General features: G+C 43.4%; 1 protein-coding gene across 1 annotated transcript in view; it reads right to left on the bottom strand.

Moving 5' to 3' along the window:
- DNAH6 (dynein axonemal heavy chain 6) overlaps positions 1-13,631 on the bottom strand; it is a 265,685-nt gene that overhangs the window by 83,902 nt on the left and 168,152 nt on the right. Inside the window, exons 70-73 of the mRNA XM_074953620.1 lie at positions 8,124-8,245; positions 6,219-6,348; positions 2,809-2,936; positions 1,199-1,384 (exon numbers count right to left, since the gene is read on the bottom strand). Of these exons, the coding sequence (XP_074809721.1) occupies positions 1,199-1,384; positions 2,809-2,936; positions 6,219-6,348; positions 8,124-8,245 (566 nt within the window). The remainder of the gene's footprint in view (positions 1-1,198; positions 1,385-2,808; positions 2,937-6,218; positions 6,349-8,123; positions 8,246-13,631) is intronic.

Genomic DNA, 13,631 nt, shown 5'->3' with positions numbered 1-13,631 from the left:
CCCTTGACTTTGCAGTCGAATCAGAGATAAGCCTAAGCCAAAACATTTGGATCCAGATCTCAAAGCTCCCAAAGTGGTAATTACAGAATTCCAGGCTGCCATACAGAACACGGCCAATAGGCATGCTACATCCTAGTGGGCATGGGCACACTACAAGGAGCATGGTGAACACTAAAGTGGAAAAAGTGGTATTTCTACATTAACGGCAAGGAGGGGCACATCTCAAAAGGAAAAAACTCCAGAGGTTAGGTCTGCGAAGCAACCACAATCTCAAATGCTTGTCCAGTTCCTAGCCAAACCTTTTGAAGATCCATCATGTAATCCTCTCACGGCATACTGATCACCTCTGAAGAGACTTTGAAAATGGGATGTTTGAAGGTGGAAGGAGTTGTGGGAAGGGAAAGCTAAGGGCTGTGAGGGGGGAGGGATAGCTCAGTGGTTTGAGCACTAGCCTGCTAAACCCAGGGTTGTGAGTTCAATCCTTGAGGGGGCCATTTAGGGATCTGGGGCAAAAATTGGGGATTGGTCCTGCTTTGAGCAGGGGTTTGGACTAGATGACCTCCTGAGGTCCCTTCCAACCCTGATATTCTATGAACCTACAGGCATTGGTAATGCCTGCAGTACCAGTGAGTCCGTGCCGGTACTAGTAACAGCGAAAAGCTTATGGTGGAGATCCGGAACCGTTAATAAATATCAGTACGTGCCTTACTGAAGGGGAAGGGAAATGGAAAACCTACCATGACTGGCATGGCTATCAGTCCCAGATGGGGCATGATCTCACCCACCGTGGCACAAAGGAAAATGCTGAGATAGCTGAGTTGTGGGGAATGCAAGTAGCTCCTTTTCAAGAGAGTAGCAAGAGCAGCTCCCCAATTCACTCCTCCCAGTGCCCCGATGGCATTATGCCTTTCCTATGAAGCACAATGGCATTTGTGAATGAAGGCAGATTGAAACCATGTCTCTAGAAATGGATAAGGCCAGTATTTGGATCTGGGTTACTCTTGCCCCTTTATCCAGGATTTCCGAGAGCGCTACATGTTGTACAGGTTTCATTTTAAAATTCTGGGGAGAGGATTAAGTGGGAAGTTTGGGTACATTAGGTTTGGACCAAGCTCCCCTTTCAAGCTTCTGGCATGACCAAATTCAGTCCTTGAGCAAGGACCTAACACAGTACCTCATCATAAGGCAGTTTACTTACATCTACAAAGGTTGTCCTTAGTACAAGGTCTTTTACCCATCCTCCTAATGGCTTCAGAGAAGGGTATGCTGCATTGGCCCAGAGTGTGGGAACTTGGTTGTTAAGAAAACTGTTGTATACTTTCTCCATCTCCTCCGACATCACCACAAAACCAGCAATAGCTTTGTTGAGGGTTTCTAAAGAGCTCTGAAAAATAAAAAATGTTATTGTGTACCAAACCATAAACACCTTTACTGAAGCTGAATTTTTGCAATGGCTGTTATGGGAGTTGTGGATCCCATGAACTTCATCTAAAATAACACTCACGGCCTTTAAATGCAGCTGTGTGGACACGATAATAAACATTTGAATCAATTTAACGGAATACTGAGAACTGCCAAGTTAAAATCTGGGCTGCATGGGAAACTAAGCGCCTGATCATGATCACCTCTTGCATAGCCATGAACATTTTCAAGTCCCAGTCAGAGTTGGCCATTGAGAGAACAGGAAGTCTCATTGATATAGTGGCCTGTCACACGACCCCTGTGGGTGGGTCTCAGATTCTGTGTTTTCTCTGGGATCACTGAGTTTACAGAGCTGTCAGAGACAGGAAAGCAGTGCAGAAGAAGAGACAGTATCTCTCTCCTCTACCCACCTTCCTGAACTCTGGCTGATGAGGAAACAATGGTTATTTTAATTGGCTGGAATATTTTTAAATAATTTTAGATAGGTTTTACTGCAAAAATAAAGGATATTTTGAATAAAATAATGTATACAGTGACTTTTGGCACTGTACGCCTCCCTCCCCACACAATCAGATTGTGGATTTTCATTTGATTTACGGTCACAAACCACTAGCCTGAACCTTTTATTTTCCTTGTACTCTGGTCAAACGTTTTTCCACCCAACATTAGTACTGTTTAAAGAATACTCTCTTCTACAACATTTTGACAGCAAGAGTAAGCATAATTCCTTGCACCTATAACAATCTGTGCAGCCCTTCTTAGGTAAGGAGTTTAAATAATTTCTCCAGATGCTAATGATGAAATCCACCTAGCAAAACTACCACGTGGAAAAGTATGCAATGGTTGCAAACATTTAAACAAGTGATCCCACACCATAACAGAAACAGCTATTTAGGGCTAGATTATTCGTTACAGAAACCTTGGTCCCTCCTCTTCGCTGCCTGTGGCACATAACAGCCTAGTCTCCTGTGGGCTGACATACTTTGGTCTCATTTCAGTTGCTGGTGGCCTGTGATATGCAGGAGGTCAGCCGTGATGAGCTAGTGGTCCCTTCTGGCCTTAAACACTATGACTCTATACACAGCCATGTCTAGTCAGTTTCACTAGGGAGGAAGGGAGTAATTTACTACTCCTCTTTAAGGGGTGTAGAGTACTCACCCTCTTGCAGTCAGCCAGCTTTGTCTGCTCCTTCACCTGCTGTGGGAGGAACATCTCAGGAAGAGCCCCTGCAGGAGTTGTGATTGTGGGTAACCCTTAGATGCACTGCACCACGAAGGGGAGGGAGCCCTTACACCCCCACAGCGCACAGGACAGGGGTACAATCTAGCTATAGAGCTTCCGGTAACACTGCTACCCAATGTAAAATGATTCAATTAAGTGTCATACTCTTAACAAGTCAAGCAGATTGTTGAACCGATCCACTTCTTGTCCAAGTACAGTAGTTAAAGAGTCCACACGTCCTTTGTCATCCTTGACAAAAAGGCTTTCTGAAGCAGTGTCTATCTCCAGTTTTCCTGCAATAGAAACCTTTGTTTATCACTCAGGAAGATCTGGTGTCACTACAGCGAGGGAAGAAGGAGAGGAACAATGTTATCCCTCGATTGGAAAACTGCCAGTTTCCTTCCTGATGAGCTGTCTCCAAGTTCACTTCTGCTGGGGAGCTCCTAAGGGACTGGCGGGAAATAACCCCCCTGCTTGCTCCCACCCAATTTTTGGAGTAGCTGCAGAGTTGCTCTGTGTTTGCTACAGCAACCTCGGGTCTTGAGTCGCCTCCACCATGCCCACCTTCCCTCACACAGGGAGACTGAGCAATGGATAAGGCTATGGTTTTCTCATGGAGGTCGCGGAAGACACGGAATCCATGACTTCCAAAGACCCCCGTGACTTCAGCCCGGGAGCAGCAGGGAGCTGTAGGGTACCCCCGCCGTCTGAGGCAGCGGGCCCCCAAGCTCTCATCTGCCATGGGCAGTGGAGGTACCCCGCAGCTCCCAGCCGCTGCAGGCAGAGGGGGTACCCCGCAGCTCCCGGCTGCTGCAGTGGGACAGGGGACCCCCACTGCCACCACAGGGCAGGGGGATCCCCGCAGCTCCCTGCTGCCGCTGCAGGGCAGGAGGACCCCCGCAGCTCCCCAGCCACCACCACAGGATGGGGGACCCCTGTTGCTCCCCACTGCTGCTGCAGGGAAGGGGGAACCCTACAGCTCCCCAGCCGCTACTGCGGGGCAGGGGGACACTGGGAGGTCCCCATTGCGGTGGTGGCAGGGGGATTCCCATAATGCTCCCCGCTGCTGGTGAGGGGGCAGGGGGACCCTGGAGCTCTGAGGTCCTACAGGTGGTGGGGCCCCCCAGAGCTCCCAGCCACCCCGCAGCTGCCCAGTCCCATCCATTTTGTCATAGATATTTTTAGTAAAAGTCAGGGACAGGTCACAGGCTTCTGTGAATTTTTCTTATTGCCCGTGATCTGTCCATGACTTTTACTAAAAATATCCATGACAAAAATCTTAGCCTTAGTGATGGATCATTGAGTGGTGCACCCACCAGTCCCACTCCCCTTCTGAATCCCTTCTGGGTAACGATGTGCAGGGAAGCCTGGGTAGAGCTATGATCTGTGTCCCACAGGGACGCAAAATCTTCCATGTAGCAGAGAGGCAGCAGGACCCAGTGCCCTCCATACCCTCACAGGAGGGGCAGGATTTGTCCCTAACAATATACATGTTTGGACAAGAAAGCCCAGAGACTCAACTGGTACAAATCAGCTGAACTGAAGTCAATGGAGTGGTGCCAATTTCCCCCAGTTGAAGATCTGGCCTCTTGTTGTTAGATTAAATTTGATTCTTCTCATGGTGCTGCTGTTTAACATGCAGAACTGTGAGCATGAAAACAGTTCACCAAATACAGAGTCTACAAACAACGTTTTCCCTTGAAAATAAAATGTACACTTTAGTGAGAAAAATTTCCAAAACTTATGTTTGAAAATCAAGAAGTTCCACCCCTCTCCAAAGAGAAACCATTAAACCATTTGACATTAAAAACATATTGAAACACATTCTTTTTAAAATGGGAACAAATTAAACATCTTCACTATGATTACGGAGCAGAGAATTTCAGTGATATTTCGCTAGCTGGGGCAAGAGTTTAGAAAAAAACACCACATGCAGATAATTGCACCTGACGTGTTTGCATATTAACAGCACAGTGGTGCATAATTTAAAAAACTGTAATTATTGTACAAGGATTTAACAGTCACAACTGTTTAGAAAATCTTATGTTCTGACAAACTAATTGGTATGACAGGATATCATAGCAACAAGATTCAGCCTTTGTTCCGCTAAGGGAATCTTCATTGTTTTCTGGTGAACAGTTTTAATGACACATTCCCCCAGCTCTTAGGCACATTATTTTATGGAAGGATCTCTTAACACTGCATTTATATGCAATAGCTAAATCTCACAACATAATTTATGCCCTCACACTGCAATCAGAACCACATGGTTGGACCCTTCTGCCTGCTTGGAATCCCACTGCAGTCAATGGGGTTCTGTGTATGCATAAGAGCCTGGCAGCATGGACTCCCATTGACTTGCTCAGGATTTTCTATGAGGGTAAATGATGACTCCCTGTGCAAGTTTGATTGCTGAACTGGGGCCTTTAGTTGCACATCTTAAACTTCCTGTCCCAATGTGCAGAGACTCCCCTTTGTTCTCCACTGCGCAGGTTGTTAGTGGCAGTTAAGCTTGCCCCTCTTCTTGAATAGGTGCCGGAGGGAAGATATTTAAGAGTGGCTGTTTAGAAAATGGAAAAGGGAGAATGCCTTTGGGAAGGCAGGTCTCCACAGCCAGGCCATACAGCACTGGGTTTAGCCCCAAGCTGAGAATATTTTCTGTTTCTGTTCTCATTTTATAGGCCGTCCTCTCACACTCACAAATAAATATTAAGGAAGAGATCTTTTTGACTAAGAAAAATCAGGAAAACTCGTAAGCGTGTGCTTTACTTTAAAGCACGTACTTAAAGTCCATTGACTTTTACAGGATTTAAGCACCTGAATCACCACCCTTCTCTGGGGATGTCTTCCCCACTGTGTCTATATACCACACACAACTAGCAGGATATGCCATACTGGATCAGACCACTGGTCTCTCTCTGCTCTATCTAGTCAAATATCCTGTCTCCAGTAATGGCCAGTATCAGATGCTTTAAAGGAAGGCATAAACCGTTATCACTGTGCAATAACATAGCTATGATGACAGTGTAGTCTTAACCCCACACAGCTGTTGATCGTTTTACATTCTGAAGCATAAAAGTTGTTATCCTCTATAAATGTATATTCTAGCTAGTGTAAATCTGGATATTTTGATTATCCATACAAAATGTTTTGAATTCTAGTATGTTTTCTGTCTCAGTAAACACTTTGGGGCATGATTTTCAAAGGCACAAATGATTGTTAGGTGCCTAACCATGCCTTGTCCCTGTGAAAATCTCCCCCGTATGAAGCAAGTGCTATAGGTTAATTATGAATTGTTGGTTTTTTTCCCTTTTCTCATTTAAAGTACAGTATATTTTTGATTCATTTTAACAAGTTCTGTTTACATGTAGTTACATGTATGTTTATTGTTTCAGTGTGGAGATACATTCATGTCTGATACCACCATATACCTCCAGTGATAACACTTTTCCTAGATAAGGAATTAAGCAAAAGGTTCTTTATCAACAAACAAAACAAAACAAACATATTTTTCCCAAATACCATTATATATATGCAGTAATATTGACAAAAACACATTAACAACACTATCCTACCAGACAGTTTTGTCAAGATAGTGCTAGCAAGCTCTTGAACAATTTCATCATTGCTTTTTCCTGATCCTTGTGCAGTTGATCTTGGCTGAACCTCAAGTATTGTTGTGATTAAAGTGCTAGTCTCTTTACGCTGCAAAGAGAAAAACAGAAAAGCCGTGTACCTTTAAAAATTTGCCATCACAAGTTATTACTTAAATATTTTAATCTCTCTCTCTTTTTTTTTTAGGTGTTTATATTCAGAACCAATTACTTCCAAGGAAAATTTTATCATTTGTTCATGATATTTTCATTCTTGAATTTACTTGAAAATGTAATTGAAATCTGTAAATAGAACTTTGCTCTGTTTTTAGGTGGCTTTTTTGACCAGCTATTGTTATCATAAGAAATAAGTCCCCATGATCATTGAGTGTGTTATATATTTATCATAATGGGTATCATTTTTCTCAACCTCTCTCTTATAAAATGCATCCATTCCACTGCACTGAATTCCAGACCTTTGATGCTGCTGGAATTCAGTATAAACATTTAAAATTAGATAAAAAAGGTTTGTTAATATTTTCCCCACTGACTTATCTAAAAGTAAAATTAATTTTTGCTGCTTTCTACAGAAAAGTGTGAAATGGGCATTTTTTTCTCAGGATGTTTCTAAATTAGTTCATTAAACTTACTGCAGTATATACTGAATGAGACTATAAAGTTAAGGGAGTTGAGTTAAAATTTTAATGTTTTTAATTATCTTAGTATTGGAAGTTATAAAATCCCTGCTTCAAACCCCTAGGACCAAAGTTTATTAGATAATGTGTAGTTTATCTTCTGTTTTTTTAGGTGGTATGACAGTCTTTTGCTTTTATGGTGCTGGGCCGTAAGCTTATTGCTACATTAGTCTAGTTTTTAGAATTAATATTATACTACAAGCAAAAGTGGATGTTTTTTTAATTCAGTGCTTATGACAGACAAAAGATATTGCTTTTCAATGGTGTACTGTGTGTGGAAGAGAGAGTGTGTAGTTGAGATTTTCAAAGCAGTCTAGGGGACTTAGACACTTAACTTCCACTAAATTAATGAAAGATCATTATGTTATAGTAGCACCTTGAAGCTACCCAACAAGATCAAAGCCCTATTGTGGTAGGTGCTGTACATACACATCATAAGAGACAGTCTCTCTCCTGGAGAGCTCTTAAATTAAATAGATAATTCTAAGGGCGGGAGAAAGGAAGTATCGCTATCCCCATTTTACAGATAGGGAACAAAGACACACAGAGTTTAAGTGACTTGCCTAAGGCCACCAATTCTTTGGTGGAGCCATAAACTGAACCCAGATCACTTGAGTCCCACCCATCTGTGTCTAAATCCCCTAGTCTGCTTTCAAAATCTCAACCACATTATCTAGCTATTTTTAATGAGTGTTTGTATGTGTGTAATGCTGTTTTTCCTAGACTACTATGAGGGTGGCATTTAAGGATTCTGGAAGATTGTTTGGGTCCCTCCAGGGAAAATGCATAAATATAATAAATTAATAAATATAAATGTGTGTGTTCTGAACAGGTTGTCAGTATTCCTTCACATCTCTCATCCGTCTAATCGGGAATTATAATGTCCCATGAGAAGAGGCTGATTTGTGTAAAACTAAGGATAGAATCAATGTCAATAAACAACTGTCCAGCATAAATCGTGGTGCACTTCATTAAAAAGCAGCTTGACAGGAAACTGGTTAAAGAAAACATTCGGGAGTTACATATGGGAAAAAATAAATCTAATGATTAGGGTGGATTGCCTAGCAATTCCTGCTTGTTATTTCTGCTTAACAAACTATAATTATTAAATCAAATTCTCCCTTTAAGCTACATAGTATAATTCATTTAATATCATTAATTTAGAACATGTATTTAAGAAAAGCCTACAAACCTGGAAAGCCAAATTGGCGTTCTCATGCATTCCAAATATTTCTGGGTCGTCGATCAAAGGAAAATGTTCAATATAGTCTTTATAATCTTGCAAACTATCAGCCATAGGGGCAAAATATATACCTGTTACAGAAATGCACATACAGACTCCACATTAAAATGTTTTATTGTGAAATAAATGAGCAAAAATGTATGGAAATGTCAAAATGTATATATTGTATATTATTAGTGAAAAACTTAAATTATTGAAAGCACATTCAAAGAAGTAAAGGAATTCACCACGTAAACAACAAAACATCTATACGAATATGCTTTAAAATACATTTGGATGGTAACATTTTTCATTATGAGTGACAGGCATATATCAGATTCTGACACTCTAAAATTGTTAGAGGCAGAAATTTACAAAGGTAGGGCCAAAAGTCTCACATTTTCATGTTTTGCATTAGCGTGTCTTAGCATTTCAGAGGAACTAGAACTTTCGAAGCAAACAGGTTATATTCTGGAACAGAAAAACAACTGGATATTTGTTGCCTGAGGAAACAATGTAAAAACAGGAGCAGGATATGGGATGTTGCTTGTTATATCCCATAGACAGAACAAACTTTATTTAAAATAAAAAGAAACAAATGGCTTTCACAGGCTTGACTGCTGAGCTGAAGTGGCAACTCACACTGGTATAGTGAGCCCCAGGTTAGTTCCTGACTGGCCTTCCAACTCTCTGGTGGGTCATAACAGTGCTTTTCCTCTTTGGAGGCTTCTAGCTACTCAGCAACTTACACAACTAGGGCTAACTACTCATAACTAATTGCCATCTGTTAACAGCGTAACTACCAGGCCTGGAAGAAGGAAAGACTGGTGTGGCTGAGATGATAAGTGCTGGACTGAAGTAAGTGCAATCTGTCACTGGCCTGTGATGGCTATTCAATAAACTGAAATTAAATTCTCTTCTCTGCTCCCCCTGTTCTTCCAGGGAAATACATATAAAGGGACATGAATAAATGGCATTAAGGGTATTGAAGTTGTGTGTGTAGGACAGAGCAGAGGAGGGTCCAGTGGTCAGGGCACAAGCCTCAGACTTTGGAGATCTGGGCCCAAGTCCTTGCTCCACCACAGAGTTGCTGTGTGACCTTGGGCAAGTCACTTGCCCTCTGTGTACCTCTGTTCCCTATCTGTACAATGGGGATCATAGCACTGCCCTGTCTCTTAGGGGTTCTGGGAAGATAGGTACATTAACGATTGCCAGGCATTCAGAGGCTACCATGATGGGTGCCATACAAGTACCAAAAATAGATACAGAAATGGTGAAGTGGGTTCTGGTGAGTCACTGAGACAGGTGGTTCACTGCCTCACACTGATAACAAGGGAGGTGGAAGAGCCTTTCTGGGGAGGGGGTGAGTGCAGCAGTCCTGAAAAAAGGAATCTTAGGAGTAGCCCAGCTCAAGGAGGAGAGATCCAAACTTGATGGGCTTGACTCTCCACTGCACTGTGCCTTGTGTAGTCATTTGCAACAGTGCAAAGGGGGTATAAAATGCTCCCAAATTAGTGAGAAATGTCCCTCTGATCATCTCTTAGTTTGACACTCTGGCCACATATTTCAGGCAGAGAATGCTGACAATGTGCAGTGCTTGTAGCAGTGGGATCCACCTCAAACACCTGTTGAGCATGGTGCTATGCAGCTTTTCAATATTTAATGGGAAGCAAGAGAGCTCCCCTTCTCCCTGAAGATGGCCAGAGTAAAAAGATTTAGCACCATCAGCAGGATACATTGGGAGTTATAAACCCTACAGCAATACTGAAATCTTCCTGGTTGTGCTAAACTTTTAGCCCCCCTAAATCCTTTAACTGGGCCAGTTCTGGTAAGGACTTTAAAGTACAGCTCTAATCAGAGAAGTAGCTCTGTAAAAATAGCAGTGGAGTTCGAGGCTTGTCATCTCTCTGGCATTTCCAGATCAGATATGCTCAGGTCCCAAGTAAAAATACTTTTTTTTTCCTAATCTGCTATTCCTGCCATTCACCCTGGAATATGCAAGTCAAGATAGGTTCTCACACACAATTACCCAGGATAAAGGTTCTGTAGGCCAAATTCTGCCCTCAATTACACATGCACAAGCCTTTTGTCTTTAGATTATGCCCTTGATGACACCTGGGCAACCCTATTGTCTTCAATGGGTTTGCTCAACTGTAATTTATTGGATTTTAGCAAACAAGTCTGTTGATGTGCAAGAAGGATTAGATACAATCCAGTTCTCTCTTTCTTACGGGGGGGTAGCATCATCCACTAGATATGGCACTAGACAGGAAGTCAGTAGACTTGGGTTCTATTTCCAGTGCTGCCATTGGCTCACTATGTGACCATGAGCCACTTATGAGTTCCTATTTGGGGCGTCATATTTTAAAAAGTGTTTAGATTAAGATGAGCCCTTTTGAGAACCGTGGGAACAGAGTGGACTGAGCACTTTTGCAAATCTCACCCTTGACCTCTCTGTGCTTCGGTTTCCCCATCTGTAAAATGGAGATAATAATGTTTATTCATCTTTGCAATGTGTTCTAAGATCTATAAGTTAGAATTGACAATTATTACCATTAATTGTGTTGGCTCAGCAGTGCTAACTGAAGTATATAATACAAGCAAAAATAGTTTTGTCACTAAATTCAGCAGATATAACTATATTCATATTGTGGGACTAATTTTCCTTTCATTTACACTGGAGTAAATCATGAGTAACTCCATGGACGTCAATGGGGCTAGTGTAGTGTAAAAATAGTGTGAGAAGAGAATCAGGTGCAAGGATCAGAGTAAGAAGTTAACATTTTACATAGTGACTTTTCACAGAAGACCCACATTCTACAGAGTCCCTGAAAATCTTAGGAAGTCCACAACAGACCTCAAGGTTCACAGGTTCTCAAATACTGCAAAATTTGGGCCAAAAGCTTCTTTTTGGAAAATGTACTTCTGAGTCATAGAATCATAGAATATCAGGGTTGGAAGGGACCCCAGAAGGTCATCTAGTCCAACCCCCTGCTCGAAGCAGGACCAATTCCCAGTTAAATCATCCCAGCCAGGGCTTTGTCAAGCCTGACCTTAAAAACCTCTAAGGAAGGAGATTCTACCACCTCCCTAGGTAACGCATTCCAGTGTTTCACCACCCTCTTAGTGAAAAAGTTTTTCCTAATATCCAATCTAAACCTCCCCCATTGCAACTTGAGACCACTACTCCTCGTTCTGTCATCTGCTACCATTGAGAACAGTCTAGAGCCATCCTCTTTGGAACCCCCTTTCAGGTAGTTGAAAGCAGCTATCAAATCCCCCCTCATTCTTCTCTTCTGCAGACTAAACAATCCCAGCTCCCTCAGCCTCTCTTCATAAGTCATGTGCTCTAGACCCCTAATCATTTTTGTTGCCCTTCGCTGGACTCTCTCCAATTTATCCACATCCTTCTTGTAGTGTGGGGCCCAAAACTGGACACAGTACTCCAGATGAGGCCTCACCAGTGTCGAATAGAGGGGAACGATCACATCCCTCGATCTGCTCGCTATGCCCCTACTTATACATCCCAAAATGCCATTGGCCTTCTTGGCAACAAGGGCACACTGTTGACTCATATCCAGCTTCTCGTCCACTGTCACCCCTAGGTCCTTTTCCGCAGAACTGCTGCCTAGCCATTCGGTCCCTAGTCTGTAGCGGTGCATTGGATTCTTCCATCCTAAGTGCAGGACCCTGCACTTATCCTTATTGAACCTCATCAGATTTCTTTTGGCCCAATCCTCCAATTTGTCTAGGTCCTTCTGTATCCTATCCCTCCCCTCCAGCGTATCTACCACTCCTCCCAGTTTAGTATCATCTGCAAATTTGCTGAGAGTGCAATCCACACCATCCTCCAGATCATTTATGAAGATATTGAACAAAACCGGCCCCAGGACCGACCCCTGGGGCACTCCACTTGACACCGGCTGCCAGCTAGACATGGAGCCATTGATCACTACCCGTTGAGCCCGACAATCTAGCCAGCTTTCTACCCACCTTATAGTGCATTCATCTAGCCCATACTTCCTTAACTTGCTGACAAGAATACTGTGGGAGACCGTGTCAAAAGCTTTGCTAAAGTCAAGAAACAATACATCCACTGCTTTCCCTTCATCCACAGAACCAGTAATCTCATCATAAAAGGCGATTAGATTAGTCAGGCATGACCTTCCCTTGGTGAATCCATGCTGACTGTTCCTGATCACTTTCCTCTCATGTAAGTGCTTCAGGATTGATTCTTTGAGGACCTGCTCCATGATTTTTCCAGGGACTGAGGTGAGGCTGACTGGCCTGTAGTTCCCAGGATCCTCCTTCTTCCCTTTTTTAAAGATTGGCACTACATTAGCCTTTTTCCAGTCATCCGGGACTTCCCCCATTCGCCACGAGTTTTCAAAGATAATGGCCAAGGGCTCTGCAATCACAGCCGCCAATTCTTTCAGCACTCTCGGATGTAACTCGTCCGGCCCCATGGACTTGTGCACGTCCAGCTTTTCTAAATAGTCCCTAACCACCTCTATCTCCACAGAGGGCTGGCCATCTCTTCCCCATTCTGTGATGCCCAGCGCAGCAGTCTGGGAGCTGACCTTGTTAGTGAAAACAGAGGCAAAAAAAGCATTGAGTACATTAGCTTTTTCCACATCCTCTGTCACTAGGTTGCCTCCCTCATTCAGTAAGGGGCCCACACTTTCCTTGGCTTTCTTCTTGTTGCCAACATACCTGAAGAAACCCTTCTTGTTACTCTTGACATCTCTTGCTAGCTGCAGCTCCAGGTGCGATTTGGCCCTCCTTATATCTTTCCTACATGCCCGAGCAATATTTTTATACTCTTCCCTGGTCATATGTCCAACCTTCCACTTCTTGTAAGCTTCTTTTTTATGTTTAAGATCCGCTAGGATTTCACCATTAAGCCAAGCTGGTCGCTTGCCATGTTTACTATTCTTTCGACTCATCGGGATGGTTTGTCCCTGTAACCTCAACAGGGATTCCTTGAAATACAGCCAGCTCTCCTGGACTCCCTTCCCCTTCATGTTAGTCCCCCAGGGGATCCTGGCCATCTGTTCCCTGAGGGAGTCGAAGTCTGCTTTCCTGAAGTCCAGGGTCCGTATCCTGCTGCTTACCTTTCTTCCCTGCGTCAGGATCCTGAACTCAACCAACTCATGGTCACTGCCTCCCAGATTCCCATCCACTTTTGCTTCCCCCACTAATTCTACCCGGTTTGTGGGCAGTGAGAGAGCCTGAGTGAGTGTCTGATTGGCTGCTAGCCTGCAGGGGGCGGGCATTAGGGTGTCTGTCTGTTTGCGTCAGGGAAGCCTGGCTGTTTAAAAGTAGCCAGAGCCTCGCGAACCAGCTGAGCGGCAGCGAACTAGCTGAGCAGCGGGGACAGCAGAGCAGCTCACAGCAGGAGTTTGCCTGGGACTGGTAAGTATCCGGGTGTGTGTGTGTTTGCTTGCTGAGGAAGTATCCGAGCGTGTGTTTGCTGGG

Source organism: Natator depressus, chromosome 5 (genome assembly GCF_965152275.1).
Source record: "Natator depressus isolate rNatDep1 chromosome 5, rNatDep2.hap1, whole genome shotgun sequence".
Taxonomy (NCBI): Eukaryota; Metazoa; Chordata; order Testudines; family Cheloniidae; genus Natator; species Natator depressus.
Note: the sequence above shows the minus strand (reverse complement) of the source record. Positions and strands in the feature narration are given on the sequence as shown.